This window comes from Mobula hypostoma, chromosome 7, assembly GCF_963921235.1.
Source record: "Mobula hypostoma chromosome 7, sMobHyp1.1, whole genome shotgun sequence".
Classification (NCBI taxonomy): Eukaryota; Metazoa; Chordata; class Chondrichthyes; order Myliobatiformes; family Myliobatidae; genus Mobula; species Mobula hypostoma.
Window position 1 is genome coordinate 185,959,543 of NC_086103.1, and position 16,420 is coordinate 185,975,962.

A 16,420-nucleotide genomic window follows, 5' to 3' on the forward strand; every position below is an offset into this window, starting at 1 on the left:
ACCCCCATGATCCTCCCTGCAACCATCCTAACCAGCCATCCCCCTTCCCTGAACCCTGCCTGAAACCATCCAATTGCTTCTTAATAGACTGAATGGCATGGGTCACGTTGTATGATTCGTCAGTGACATGGGTGATACATTTGTCTCCGACTATGGCGCACACCCCTCCCTGTTGGGCCAATTGATAATCCACAGCATAGCTGGTCTGCTGTGCGTAGAGTTGCAACTCCACCGATTCTCTGTTAACAGCCTCCAGACCTTCCATCGTACTGTTCCCCAATGCCGCCAGCCCACAAATGATGCAGTTGCGGTTCGTCGTGACTATGGTTCCTGCTGAACTCCCTAGAGAGAGAGCACTCAGGAACCCATAGCCCACAGAAGAGCCCAGAGTAACGGGACTCCTCCAGTCAGCACAGAATTCTTTACTCACGGCTCGAGCTGTCAGTCGCCGTTGAACATGGGCAGCCTGGGGGCAGGGAACAGAAAGTGGTCCAATCGCTCCTACTGCAAAGAGGTTAGGCTGAGTGGTGGTAGCTGTAGTATAAGTGCCATTAAACAATAACACATATCCTGTCTTGGCCCTGTAGCAAGTCTTTTTGTAACTCACTATTTTATCACACCACGAGTGCTTCTGTAGATATAGGGAGGAGTATTCAAAAGTCTCTGAACCTGCCGACACATGAGTCCCGTTGCAATATCCACACACATACTGAGTTCCCATAGAGAGGGGCACGCACAGTTCGTGGATACATTCGCAAGAGAATATTCCCTGGTCTATCCTACATTGGCAGTCCGGACAAGTGTTCTTCAGGCTAGGTATCTCCCAGGCTACCGTGGCAAGGACGCGGCCCTCCCCTTCTCCCGAAAAACAGAAGGGATAATTCCCAATGCCCTTACCTGCAGTCTCATCCCCCACTCTCCAAAGACACTTTCCCCTGACCCCCCTTTTAAACTTTCCCCTTATCCCCTTACATCCTGCCCCGATCTATCCTCCACTATTAAGTCATTTTCTGCCCAATTTAGCCCTGATGGGTTAGCAACAAACAACGCTTCTATAGATTGTACCAAAGGATAACATGCAGTACAGTTACCATGCAGACGCATGTGAGCTTTATAAAATAAATTGTCCTTCAGGCTCAATGCCACGGGGGCAATCATAATAGCAAAAAGTCCAATAACAGTCTTTAGTCCACCTGCGGAGCCCATCGTTTGCAATTACTCAGGTGAATCCAGCCGCTGTGCCCTTGAACCTTAACGGCCGTTGGTGTTTGCAGGAGTATCTGGAATGGCCCTTTCCACCAGGGTTCAAGCTTGGGATGCTCCCAATCCTGGATCAGTACCAAATCTCCAATTTTCAACTCTGGCCACTCCTTTTCCTGGCCTCCAGGTTCCTTAAGGGTATTCTGCACCTGGGAGTGAAGAAACTTAAGAGAGGATGTTAGTTGGCGAAAGTACTTCTGCAATTCGTCCCCCATGACATTTAGATCAAATTGGGTGGGAGGCTGCATGTCAGTGTCCCATGGGGTCTTTCCAGGGCGCCCATAAACAATTTCAGCTGCAGATACCCCTGTAGTGGAATGTGGGGTAATTCTCATATGGTGTAAAGCCAGCGGAAGGACCTTCAGCCAACTCAGTCCGGTTTCGGATATTAACTTAGACAGCTTGTTTTTCAGGGTGCTGTTGGCCCGTTCCACTGTTCCTGCAGCCTTTGGGTGGTAAGCCCAATGAAACTGCGGTTCGATGCGCAGCACCTCACATAGCTCTGACTTTATATTTCCTGCAAAGTGGGGCCATTATCTGAACCTATTTGTCTGGGCACTCCGAATCTTGGTATAATCTCTGTAAGTAACAACCTTACCACCGTAGAAGCTTTATTATTGGTGGTCGGAAAGGCTTCAATCCATTTACTGAACACATCCACAATCACTAAACAATACTTATAACATTGTACGCGCGGTAGTTCGATAAGATCAAGCTGAATACATTCAAAAGGACCATTTGGCAAGGGAGTTTTCCCTGGGGCACACTTTACTCCCTTTCCAGCGTTTGACTTTTGGCAAATTAAACAGGCTTGTATTTTTGTTGCAGCAGCCTCCTCCAGCCGGGGGTGACACCATGTACAGAGCAAAATATTACTTACTCCCCCCTTGCCAAGGGGGCTGTCCATATGCAAGCAATCGAGCAACATAGGCAGCAATGCATTAGGAATACAAGCTTGGCCAACTGGAGTATGCCATCGGTGTGAATGCGTACATCCGTGTGTCTTCCAAAGTTGTTTTTCTGAATCAGGGGCGTCCCCCTGGGGCTTTTGAACTGTAGCCCTGTCTGGAGTGCCCGGCGCTCGTGGTGTTTTAGTCAGGGTGAAGGCCAATCGCTCTGCAGTTAAGAGTATAGCGGTCGCCTCCTGCGCAGCCTGCTTGGCAGCCAAATCAGCTCTATCATTTCCTTTAGTCACTGCAGATTCGTCTTTTAGATGAGCTGAACATTTAATAATGGCTAATTTTTCGGGAAGGAGGTTCCTTACACACATGGCATTGTGGATGGGGGTCCCGGAGGAGGTGAGGAAATGGTAATGGTGAAATGGTTCCGTAGCAGGCAGTCATGAGGAGGCTCAAGTCAACTCAACAGGTGCCGTCTCTGAAAATGTAGCAGGGTTGATGGTATCACCATATGCAAATGTGAGGAGTGGGTTATTAAGTAATGCTATTTCATAACGGCTTAGTCTGGCCTGAGTCAGATGTTGGGTTTGGTGGGTGGTCAGCAGTGCTAATACGCTGTAACTGGCTGTTGGAGGGTGATGTTGGAAGCAGCCATAACTAGGGAGTAAATGGCCGGGAGCATCTGCGAACAGGGAGTAATCCCTGCGCTATGGGGTCTAACTTAGTGGAATAATAGGCAACAGGCCTGCGTCTGTCCCCATGAATCTGAGTGAGCACTGCAGTCGTGCAGCCATCTAAAACATTCACAAAAAACTGGAACGGACGGTCGTAGAGTGGGCGGCCAAGAGCAGGCGCTCTCGAGAGGGATTTCTTCAATTCCTCAAAGGCTTCTCTCTGTTGCTCAGTTAGCTCTAGGGGCCCCTTAAGTGCACTGGAAGCCAGAGAGCTCAAATGTTTTGTATACAGAGCAACATTGGGAATCCACTGTCTGCAAAGGTTTCCCAGCCCAAGGAAAGCACGCATGGCTTTCGGCGTAGATGGCAGGGGGCGTCGCAAGGATTGGGGTTACCCTTTCTGGGGTGAGCTGCCTTTCAGTTGCAGTCAAAAGGATTCCCAGAAATCTCACTTGTCGTTGGGCTCTCTTTACTTTTCAGGGCGGGATCACATATCCCCATGAATGCAGAGCATTCAGAAGCGTATTGGTGTCCTGCACATTTGAGGTTTCTGACGGGCTTGCCATTAGGAGGTCATCTACGTACTGTATTTCCGTAGAGTCCCCGGGAAATTGTAAATCTCTAAGCTGCCTATGCAATATCTGTGAGAAAATGGGGGAGTGCACAAACCCTTGGGGTAACCTAGTCCAAGTGTACTGCTCGTCTTGAAAGGTAAATGCAACAAGGTACTGTGACTCAGGAGCAAGGGGTATTGCAAAAAAAACACATGCTGCTGATCGACTATAGTAAAAACTTGGGAGTCCAGTGGAATGTTGCTTAAAATCGTAGGGACCACCGGATGCATAGGCTGCACAATTTCATGCTTTACTGCGGTTGGCTTGGAATCCCTGCATGACTCCAGAAATGCTCACCTGCCCTTTTCACGTCCTGCTTATTCCCATCGGGCCAGTCCATATCCATTCTAATAGCCTTGGACACATCCTCGGGGAGGCACTGCAATATCATCGAAATAAACTGGGGTGAAGTATTGCTGGCATTATAGGCCGCATCTCCAGTGTAGGTTGCATAAAGGGAGCAGAAGCGTTCCCAGAAATCGCAACCGTCTTCTCCCGCCTTTGGGCGGCACTCAAGGACCTTACCGATGTCTACGGGACGCTGTAAAGCTTTCCTTACAGCCTTTTTTATCTTATCCACCTGTTCTGCGGGCAGGGTTGCGGTGGAAAAGGACTCCCAATTGGCATGATGCCCTATAGCTTCTTTCCATTTCTGTTGTTCACTGGTTGTAAGGGCCATGCAGCACAAGCTAAAAAGATCCTGGGGAGTCGCCTGAAACATTTGGGTTGTACCAACCATATAATCGATAAATCCCTCGGGATCATTTTTCCTGTTCGGGGCCTGATTCATGATCGTACACATTTCTTGGGGCTTCCAAGGAGTATAAACCTGCATAGTAGCCGCCTGGTTCGGCTGTCCTACCCTAGGGTTGGGAACGGCCCTGTTGGGAAATTGCCCCGGGATCCCTCTCCCTCTGTGTCTCGGGTCTTCAGAATCATCATTTTCAATACCAGAGTCATAGTTGTCCCTGGTTCGGGACGGGGACGGTGTATTCAGAGGTGCCTGGGGTTGGACAGCAGTAACGTTATATGGGGGTGGCGGCGCCGTGGGTTGGAATGCAGGCAATGGGAATGTGCCATACCTCCTCCTCCTCAGTCTCATTTCCATTAAAGAGCATGGGCAGTCCAGACAGGTCAAGAGCTACTTCAGTTTTACTTTCGCCGGCTTCATCATCATCCTTCCGCCCATCCTTAGCCCACCTATCTCTTTTTTCCGTATCCTGTTTTTCCTTATTCTTATCGTGATCCTCACACAGTCCTTTTAATATCTCCCACGGTTTCGAATTTCCTTCATTGTCACATACACTAATCCCACTGCGACGTGCGTTATGCTCTCAGCTACTTTGCTTAGATCTGTTATTTAATTCCTTGGCCATTTTTCTCCAATTGGACATTAAAACCTTCAATTTTTATCTGGTATTACGCTTCCAGATTGCTTCTTCTGCCTTTAGACAGTTATCTAAATCCCATGTCCCACCCAGAGGCCAAATTTCACTCCCCAATTTCTTATTTAGGCATGCCGATAACCTTCGATGATCATTCTGTCTCTCTGGGTCATCTTCACACAGTTTAAACAATGGCGAGTTACTTACAGGCTTATGCAATGTTTGCCCCATGCTCCCTAATCAGGTGGGTCAGCCGCCTCCTTTCCTCACTCCCACTTCAGGGGCCTGACCTTCGCGTGGGGGATTTCCCCTCTTAACAACCGGTCTAAGGCTGGGTGCTGATACGCCAGAGTGCGGCTTTACTACCTTATAATCTATAACCCCACTCCCCGTTAATCTTGTGCCATGTCTCTCTGCACCCACTTCAAGGTCCTGACCTTCGCGTGGGGGATTTCAGCTCTTAACAACCGGTCTAAGGCAGGGTGCTGAGACAGGCAAATTGTCACAAATGTACCCCAAAACATATTTACAGCATCCGGTTAGATTGCAGGGGAGAGCCACTTCCCCTGTGTTTGGCCAAACGTCTGCTCTGCCCTGTGCTGGTCAATTTACTGCGTTTCACGCCCTGCCCCCCCTACACCAATGGAAAGGTCACCAGCTCCAAAATGTAATAGGTTACTGCCACTAACCCGCTGACCAATTTGCTGTAACACACTCAAAGAAAAATGTAATAGATCACTACCAATGATCTGATGCCCAATTTGTTTAGCACCGGCAGGCTTTAATACTCACAATAATTCATCGGGGACTTCAGCCCCTTACCTTACCTTATACCTCGTCGGGGACTTCTAACCCCTTTTTTAACCTGTAGTACTCGGGCAATCCTCAACTCAGGTTTCAAAAGGAGTCCATCAGAGGATTACCCGCCAGACAAGGGGATTGTCAAGGTGAGCAATTAATGAGAGAGGTCAAGGTAAATCTTACCTTGTGGGCCCACCTGTCTCAGGTCACCGCCACCGATTTGACCTCTGACACCGTCTAACGGAGATTCCTCGTTTTTGGACTCCTGGCTGGCTCGCCAAATTGTCATACTCGATGGGACCCAATGCAATAGCAATTGTAGCACAAATACACTGACACACGTAATTCTTTTCAAACTTTTATTCTCTACTCATAGCATGCTATGGGGGAAGTTACAGACTGATCTCCCAAAAGAGCAAGGCCAGATACTGCCCCCGAATTACATAATTCTCCACAATTTATAACATTGATCAGGTAGCAGGAAATCTAATGATTACAAGTTTAGACAATGTTAGAATCATTTCAATCACATGCTAAGATACAATTAGATGTAAGATAATCATTGGTCAGTTAGTTATAATTATTTTAAGCCAAAGCTAGCCCATCAGTTTCCTATTCGGACCCCTTTCCCTTTTCTCAAGAACATACTAGCCGTTACCTCATCCCTCCCATATTTAGCTGTACCTTGAGCTGCTTCTGCAAGATCAGAAAGTTCCTTATTTGAGCCTTTGCCTATCTTTAGAGAACAATGACTAGTATGTCACCGGTTACTGGGTAAAGCTCCTTTTTGACTGTCCAAAACAATAAGCTAAGGTGCCCACAAGGTGATTGGTTATAAGTTAATCATTGTCCTCTGTTTTTTCCCCCTATTTACCTATCCCTTCATTCCATCACCACAACCAACAGTCTCATCTTAAGGACTCTTTATCTTGCTGTTTCATGCTTGTTATTTATTGCTGTTTATCTATATATACATTTGCACAGTTTGTTCACTGATCCTGTGTACAGTTACTGTTCTGTAGATTTGTTAAGAATGCCCACAGGAAAAGAATCCCGGGGTTGTATGTGGTGACATGTATGTACTCTGATAATAAATTTTACTTTGAACTTTTAACAGCAGTTCATGTTGTAAGGTGACACTGCATGTGTGCTGTGTTCTGCCACACTTGTCTTATAAGCTGTTATTTTCCCGGACAGGTGCTGCCGGTCAGTAAAAACAGCCAGATGATTACCTTCACCTTCCTGAATGGTTGTGTGGCCACACTCCGGGTCAGTGGCACAGAGCCCAAAATCAAATATTACGCTGAGATCTGTACAATCCCAGGACACAGGTCAGTAACTGACTCCTGCTATCTAAAATACGGTGAATTGACGTATCCCTACCTGAGGAAGGACATAATTGGAACAAAGGGAGTGTAGCAAACAGTCACTTGATTGGCTCCTAGGAGAAGAGGTTCTGCAGATCAACACACAAAAGTACTGGAGGAACTCAGCAGACCAGGCAGCACTATGAAAGAGTAAGCAGTTGAACCCTTCATCGCTTCTCAAAAGGAACTGAGGGGAGTCAGAATAAGAAGGTGGGGGAGAGAGGAGGGGAAGAAGCCAGTATAAGAAGGTGGGGAGGGGAGGAGTACAAGGTGACAGGTGAGACCAGGTGAGGTGGGAAGGTGGGTGTGTGGGGGAGGGAAATGGAATTGTGAAACTGAGAGGTGATAGGTGGAAATATTAAAAAGCTGAAGAAGGAGGAATTGGATAGGCTCCTTCCCTTTCTCCGTTGGTCCACTCTTCTCTTCGATCTGATTCCTTCTTCAGCTCTTTACCTCTTCCACCTATCGCCTTAGTTCATTACTCCTCCCCCACCACCTTATTCTGGCTTCTTCCCACTTCCTTCCCAGTCCGGAAGAAGGGTCTCGGCCTGAAACATTGACTGTTTATTCCTCTCTGTTGGTGCAGCCTGACCTGCTGAGTTCCTTCAGCATTTTGTGTGTGTTTCCCTGGATTTCCATTATCTGCAGAATCTCTTGTGTCTACAAATAGAACACAGTTGAGTGACACTTGCAGATGTTTTAGCCATAAGACATCGGAGCAAAATTAGGCCATTCAGCACATTAAGTCTGCTCCACCATTTCACCATGTGTGATTTATTATCCCTCTGAACCCCATCCCCCTGCCTTCTCCTCTTAACATCTGACACCCTGACTAATCAAGAACCTATCAACCTCCACTTTAGATATACCCAATGTCTTGGCCTCCCCAGCCGTCCTTGCCAAGGAATTCCACAGATCCAACCTTTGTCTGGATAAAGAAATTTCTCCTCATCTCTATTATAAATGGATGTCCCTCCATTCTGAAACTGTGCCCTCTGGTCCTAGACTCCCCTACTATGGGAAACATCCTCTGCATGTTCACTCTATCTAGGCCTTTCAGTATTCGATAAGTTTCAATGAGATTTCTTCCCCCCCACCCCCCATTCTTCTAAACTCCAGTGAGCACAGGTCCAGAGTTCCTCATATGTTAATCCTTTCATTGCCCGAATTGTTCTCTTGATCCTCCTCTAGACCCTCTCCAATGTCAGCACATCCTCTCCTAGATAAGGGGGCCCAAAACTGCTCACAATACTCCACGTGCAGTCTGACCGTGCTCCTGGGCCTTTTCCCAGCTGCTTGCTTTGACTTTAAAAGAAATGCACTTTCTCTCTCTGCAGTGACACAGACCACCTGGAAGAAGAGCTCAACAAACTGATTGATGCATTAGTCAGAAACTTCCTCGAACCAGAGAAGAATGGGCTGATTGCACGCATCTAAAATGTGTCCATCACAGTGAGAGTGTGACTGGTGTTGGACTGATAAAGAGAATGAGCGTGGGAAATGCCACCAGACCTATTTGCAACAGAAGGAACGATGTTGAAGGTGTTCCCTGCTTGACAGCTCTATAGCATATTACCGGACTTGCAGTGTTTTCAGAAAATAAGCCCGCTTTGATCCAGAGATGATGTCTAGCCCATTTTGTAGCAGTCCTCGTTGTTCTCTGGTCTCGTCTACTTGGTGTTGTGTGTTCATTTTCTGGATGCAGTTGAATTTGTCCACAACAAATAATAGCAAATAGAAGCCAGTCCCCACTGATACCCAGAGCACAGCCTCTTACCATCATCGTTAAAAGGTATGGAGACTCAGTCAGCAAGTGTCAGGGGTGTACTCAGTGCTCAACCATTACCTGAGTGTGCTGTATAGATGTGTAGACGATCCAGCTGTCACTGATCAAAGTCACACAATGCTACTTTTCAATGTATTTCTACACAGGGAGGATTTTAAAAAAACCTGTTTTGTATCTCCCAGGAGATCCACAAGAGAGTCTTCAGATGCCGAGAGATTTTTAACAACACACAGAAGATGCTGGAGGAGCACAGCATCTTTGGAGGGGAATAAACAGCAGACGTTTCAGGATAAGACCCTTCATGAATACTGCCTGATTTGCAGAGTTCTTCCAGCATTTTTGTGTGGGTTTTGTATCCCTTTCTGCTTAAAATTTCACTGCTCCTTTTTATGAATTTGCACAAGCAATTCATCCCTTAATCTAAAAGCAACAGGCACATTTGTTTAAGATGTTGTTACTACCCTATTTGCCAGTTCTAGTGGGGGTTTTTTGCAGAAGGTAATAGGGACAGTAGCTAATTCAGCAGCCTTTCCTTCTGGGAGGTCACTGGCCTGCCGGTGAATCTGCAAAGTAAAACAGAATATTTCTTCATCTGGGCTGGCATAAACCATCTTCAGTGCAAGGTGCAAAATGCACAAAATGTTGGAGGAACTCAGCGGGTCAGGCAGCATCTGTAGAGAGGAATAAAAAGTCAATACTTTGAGACTAGTTTAGACCCAAAACATCAACTGTTTATTCCTCTCCGTAGATGCTGCCTGACCTGCTGAGTTCCCTCAGCATTTTGTGTGTGTTGCTCTGGATTTCCAGTATCTGCAGAATTTATTGTGTTCATTCAGTGCAGGGTAAGTGCTACTGGTGATGCCACAGGTTTATGACCCTTGTCCCAGTCGGAATGGCTTATGCACAGCAGACAGTCTCTCCCCTGGACATAGACTTCCTTACACATTGGTGTTGGATCAGGAGAAGCCTCCCAGCCAAGCTTCATGTATTACAATTATTGGGTATGGCCTGGAATATATTAAAATACTTTATTGCATGAACTGTAGTATTGAGAGAGGGAGCCATTGCTTGAGGACGGCTGTTTTCTATAGCTGCCCCTTGCTATGAGATGGCATATGTCTGTCCTTCCGAGTGGACATATTGTGCCCAGGTTATCGTTAACTGTTCTGTATCTGTGTTGGGACTGCATGTATCTGTATCTGTGTGATAGACTATAGAACACAGAACGGTACAGTACAGACCTTCAGCATACAACCTTTTAACCTTCTCCAAGATCAATCTAACCCTTCCCTCCCACATAGCCTTCCATTTTTCTATCATCCATGTGCCTTTTGAATGTCCATAATATATCTGCCTCTACCACCATCCTTGGCAGGGTGTTCCACACACCCACCACTCTGTGTGTAAAACAAAATCCACCTCTTGACATCCCCCCCTTAACTTACCTTCAATCACCTGAAAATTCTGCCGTCTCATATGAGCAATATGATAATGTGGGGTGGGGTGTACATTGCAGTGTTACCGCAGACAGGAGTAGCTGCTACAGAGAGTGTAGAGTACCGGGGAAATACTGACTCTTTGTTGTAATCATACCTGTCTCTCTTTGATATCTTGGGCTGAAGCATTTTGCCAAAGGCTTGAGAGGGCTTATTTATTTAATTTAATTCATTGCATGTGCATTTGGTTAAACTAGAAGTCTTATTTTACACTTAAAAGTTTTTATTTTAGTATTTGCAAAATGGAGCTTTGATTTTTTAAATCTTTAATTTTATTTATTGATATTCCGAGAGCAGAGCCTATGTACCTGAGCTATGTAGCCCAGCTATTGTAGCTGTGGTTGCTGGTCTGTGCTATGCTGTGTGAGCTGACTGCAGGCAGAATAGCTATCGCAGTTTGTTTCTTCCCAGGTGCTGACTGACTTGTGAGCATTTCCAGCACTTTTCATTTATATTGCAGCATCCACTATATTTTTTTTTTATTTCCACAGTTGCTTTTCAGCTCCAGGTTAAGAAAGGAAATGTCATCTTGTATTCTTCTTCTTCAACCCATCACCCCTACTAGGATTGTAGACCACTAACAGCAGCTTGCTGGAGTCCTCTGGCCTGGGCCGATAGAAGGTTGATTGATCCTATGGCTTCTGCTTTCACCACACAACTTCAAATGTTTTCTGGGCAAGATCCTTCCTCTCCCAGGGATGAGGCCTTTGCATCTTCTGTAGCTACAGGTTTTTATGGGATGGAGTTGCCAGCCCCCATGCCCAGTCCTCCTCCTTTCGCAGCTGGCCTTTGGACCATCCATGACAGAGTATCACCTTGCATGTCCCAAAGTAATTTCTAATCGAAACTGGACGATTGTATTTGCACAGGCGTTGGCCATGCAGCACCCTGCAGTTGCGAAGCTGCTGATGTTGGTTGTCTGTTCTCAGCCAGGGACATGGTACAGTGGAAATGGCCTTGCAAAGGAGATGGTGTCACAGGGACACTGGCTGGAGGGCATGGAGATAATTGGGGAGCTCCTACAAAAAGCTGGCAGTCAAGTAAAGCTCTTAAACATCACAATATGTAGAATGCTGGTCAGAGTCGTCATATGGAAAGGAGCTCCCCCTAGAGCTCCAGTGGTAAAGCCAAAACAAAACTGCTCTCAAACTCCACAATGTTCCAAAACAGACAAATTTCCTTAAAAAGGCCTTATTGGGGAGCTTGCTATTATCTTCGAACCTGTCGGTCACATCAGGTAACATGACAGAATTCTCTTTTTTAAAATTGGCACCTTGGCAGCAACAGTTTCCTGAAATACATCCACCCACACTAAGAGGCCCAGTTCCCCAGTGATTACAAACCTCTGTTATGCCTCTTGATACTGGGGTTCTCAGAAATGTGGCCCAAGGCCTTGTTGGTCTTCCAGCAGTGTCGTCTGCAGGAGATGCTTCCTTACTGGAGCAACTTATCAGCTGTTGGAAGAATTTTTCAGGTAGTGTCTGTGAAGGCTAATGAGCAGTCAACAGATGAAAGCTCGAGGCTGTTCATCTAGATCACATGAAAGGTCTTCACCCAAAATATCAGCTGCTCATTTCCCTTCACAGATACTGCCTGACCTGCTGAGTTCCTCCTGCATCTTGTTTTTCTTTTTGCCTATGACCCTATATCCAATCACTTGAATTAAGGTAATTTTTAAATTGGCTTAGTCTGGCCTCCTAGTGCTAAGGTCCTTCCCAATTCTCCACCTCTCCAATCTCTTGCAAGAGTCTCACGTCACATCCATATTTCTATCACTCACTATACCTTTTCTAAAACATTTCAAACTCTTGTGTGTAGTGATGGCATCTTCCAGGTTAACGCACAAAAAAGGGAAAAACCTATAGAAATCGTGTGTTAATTTCATCATTACTGCAAAAGTTAAAGTTAATTGTCATTCCACCATGCATATGGATAGAGCTAAAGAAAACAATGTTCAAAACACACATACACAGCACATATAGTTACAATTAGATTTCCAATTGGCTCTTGAGCATAAAACTCCATTATTAATACAGCTCAATAAATATAAATCAGGATTCATACATTTTTGAGTTGTAGTAAAGTATTTGCAATATCTGGCAAAAAAAAATCAGCAAATTAAAAATAACTTAAAAAAAAACACAACAAGGGCTTCTGGCTGGGCCCTAGCCTTTGACCTAGGGACCAGCTGTCTGGCTTCTCTCCCCAGGTTTGATCCCTGATCTCAGTATTATTTATTTTCTGATTCTTGATGCCATTAAAATGTCTTATTTTTGAACATCACTTAAAATCCCACTGTTTTCTCAGTATTACTTTCTGCTCCACTTTAAGACAAAATTTCTTGACTATCGTAGACATTCTTGTGAGAGTCACTCACAGGGGCTGGGTCAATAACAAAAGTTAAAATTCTTACTGTGCTGTTCTGTGAGGCGAGGAGGAAAACTTTGCTGCAAGTTGCCACCTCGGGCCCTCCCAGGTCAGTGGATTGAAATTACAGAGAGGCGTCATTCAGGTTAACTCCACCATGGACAGTCCCAAGCTCAGCTGCAAAAGGAGGAGGTTCGGGCATGGGACTAACAACCTCATCTCGTAAAAACCCGGAGCTACAGAAACACCAAAGACCTCATCCCTGGGAGAGGAAGGGTCTTTGCCTAAGGCAAAGGACTCTGGTGAGCTGTATATGGTGTCTATGCCCCAGTAGGGGTGATGGGCTTAAGTGAGTCACTTAAGTTAGATTTCATTTTTCTCAATAATAATTTGCCCATCACCCCAAATGAGGCATAGGTCAGTGACAGTAGCTCACCAGAGTCCCCTGTCCTGGGCCAGTCTTTCATTTTGTCTCAAAGTGTAGCCCATCTCGGTGTATTCCTCCTTTCCCAGGGATGAGGCTTTGGCATTTCTGTAGCACTAAATGAGAAATGAGGTTGCTAGTCCCATGCTTAACCCTTCTCCTTTCACAACTAGGCTTGGGACTGTCCATGGCTGAGTTTATTATAATTCTCTGGGGCTTTAGTTTGGCTGGGACTTTCAGTACAGTTGCCTACAGCAGATCTGAGCAAGTGACCTTTCCCAAGATACTGTGGTGAAGTTGTTTACTAGAAAGAGGAATTAGACTGCCAGCGTTCTGTGTGGTGTTTAGTATCTTACAATTTTTAGTTAAGCTTTTTTTCAAAGTAATTTATTTGAGAATTTTAAGTAATGGAGAACCGATCATATTAAAATATGTGGAAGGTCTTGCACTATGTGAAATGCTGCTTAAACTCTTCCATTGTCTCGTATGAAAGATGTTCAGTGTTGCTGCATAAGGGTATTTGTCCCCTTCATTGACCACACCCACTAGTAATTGTTTCGTTGAAGCTGGGAGAGTCCATGTTATTGATTTGAATGTGCATATTGTATATTAGAGAAAGCAAATGCAGTGGATTCTGGTTAATTGTGACACATTTTGGCCCAATTAAGCGGCTGCCCCAATTAACTGAGTAACAAATTATGTATTTAAATGAAATACAGAACAAATTAGAACACTATTAATACTACAGTCCTATAAAACTATTATTTCTCGCCAAGTATCAGTGACAAGAATCACTGCTTCTTGAACACACACACACAACTGACACAGTTTAAAAACTGTTCACTCTGAACACAATGTAGTGTCTAACAGCCGCACAAGTGCATGTGACTGACGCTAGTAAGAAACTGTTCAGCAATAGTCTCCTTTCCCAGTTGAGCAGATTAGTGTCTCAGATAAACAAAGGAAATCCCAGCTATTTTCTCGATTAGTTTTTGTTCTTTAAGAGTTGTCCCAAATAAGTGGCTGCCCTGGTTAACAGATGGCCGAATTGACTGGAATCCACTGTACTCTTCTTCTGGACTTTCCTGTACCCTTGCAGCTGAGAATTTGTGCTGTACCAGTGTTGGGAGAGAGAATCTTTTCAATTACGTGTTTAGTGATGCCTGGACTGCTGGGTGAATTTGGAATGTTGGACTTGAGTTACCCACTCCATTTTAAACCACAAGGGTCTGCAATCACTGGCTAACTTTTACCTTTCAAATCTGCAGCCACTGTAAACAAATTCCAAATATCACCTGCCATGAAAGCAGAGTTCTTTGTGTGTGGGGTTTGAGCAAAATTGGCTGTTTGGTTTCCATCCGTTGGAGAAGAGTGTGGAAGCCAGCTCTGTTCCGCCTTCATAGCTGGGCAGTGTGAAAGGCTTTGACTTGCCAATAGAGATTGAAGGAGGTGCTCCCTTACAACCAATGCCATGACTGGTATACTATACCAGTCTCCCAAGATAGACTCTGGCTGTATTGAGATAACTGTATGGACCCAGGTCATGAGTGACCGTATCCTGTCTTGTTGCTGTAGAAGTAACTGTGCTGGTGATGCAGTTCGAAAATGCTTTCTGTGCACTTCCCTGTTTTGTCTGACAGGATTATTTTTGAGCTTTCTGTAATGATATATTTACCTAATTGACTTTGTGTTTGCATATTTCCCTTTTCCCTTTACTTGCAGTCACCTCCATTGTTTCTCCACTGCCAATAGTTCAAGAGCTGTTCAGGAACTTGGAGTTGAATTCAACAATCTCCCTGTTTTAAAGTTCCAAGTTTATTGTTATCTGACTGTACACACATACAACCAAACAATGTTCCTCCAGACCACAGTGCACCCACAAAACATACATCACACACAGAACAAAAATATTGCCATATATGTTAATAAAACTCAATGTATGAAGTGTGTAGCACAGGAAACTACAATAAACATTGACAGCTAATTTTACAAATTAATCATACAAATGTCATTAACAGCTACACTTGTATAGAACCTGAAATATGAAAAGAGGTTGTGTCTGTTGTGAACAAAACCCACAGCTCTTGAAGTTCATGTTTACACATATGTATACAACTGAACAAAATATCATTCCTGTTGGGCCAAGGTGCAAAACGCAGTTACGTATGGTCGCACACAGCACAGATAGTTACAATAATTTACAATATAACTTTGAATGATATTTTGTTAACTTATTTATGGTCATAATTTGGTTTATGTGCTGCGTGTGGTATAATTTGTGGGTGCACCATGGTTTGGAGGAACATTGAACTTTTTAAGTGCGTGCTTCAGTTTTCTGTGCACTCAGACCAACAACTGACCAGTTCCACGAATTCTCTGCTTTCACTTCCAGAATCTGGAATTGCTGCACAATCTCATCCTTTACCCCTTCATCTTCACTCTCCAATCCCACGGTTTTGTGCTTGTTACTGTTTCCTGTAAATATTGGCAGCCACTGCTCCTCTTCCTCAGCCCACCATCCCTACTGGGATGTAGACCACAAACAGCAGCTCACCAGAGTCCTCTGTCCTGGGCTAGTCTTTCAAATGTAGGTGTAGCACATCCATACAGCATCCAGGCAAAAACCCTTCCTCTCCCAGGGCTGAGATCTTCGGAGCTTCTGTTGGCGTCTCTGTAGCGTTTACGGGATGAAATTGCAAGCCTGATGCCCAAGCTTCCTTTTTTGCAGCCTCCATGGCAGAGTTAATCACAATTCTCTGGGTCTATAGTTTGACATGGTTGCCCATAGCAGATCTGAGTTAGTAGCCTTTCCCGAGAGTTATTCACTAGAACAAGGAATTAGGCTGCCAGCTGATAAGGAAAAAGGCATTTGGGCATGAGGCTATCAACCCATCCATGGCAGTTTGTAAACATTCAGTCCATTAAAAATAATCTCTACCCTTTTGAAGTGGTTCTTTTAATCCCAAAGAAGGGTGGAGACAGTTAATAGACCCACACGTGTTCAGTGATGTGTTTATTTATGAATAAAGTCTATAAAAGCATACAAAGTATGTCTGATTCTTGCTGTGTCTACATCATCCTTTTTTCACTGTTTATTGTCTGGAATGTAGGTAGCCCAGGTGCTGGTGAAGATCTGGAACGAGCTGCCGGTTTTCAGAGGTAGAGGCAGCTACAATAAACAATTTCAACAAGGGTTTGGAAAATTATTCCAAATATCCAAAACACAAGAGATTCTGCAAATGCTTGGAATCTTGAGCAACACACACAAAATGCTGGAAGATTCAGCAGGTCAGGCAGCATCGATGGAGGGGAATAAACAATCGATGTTTCCGACCCAGACCCTTCAT

At 44.9% G+C, this 16,420-nt stretch overlaps 1 protein-coding gene across 2 annotated transcripts in view; it reads left to right on the plus strand.

Moving 5' to 3' along the window:
* The window catches only part of pgm2l1 (phosphoglucomutase 2-like 1), a 161,649-nt gene extending 145,523 nt beyond the window's left edge, over window positions 1–16,126 (plus strand). For both annotated transcript variants that reach the window (XM_063054756.1, XM_063054757.1), the window contains exons 13-14: window positions 6,831–6,964; window positions 8,338–16,126. In XM_063054756.1, the coding sequence (XP_062910826.1) occupies window positions 6,831–6,964; window positions 8,338–8,437 (234 nt within the window). In that variant the 3' untranslated portion in view covers window positions 8,438–16,126. The remainder of the gene's footprint in view (window positions 1–6,830; window positions 6,965–8,337) is intronic.
* The last annotated feature ends 294 nt before the right edge of the window (window positions 16,127–16,420 follow it).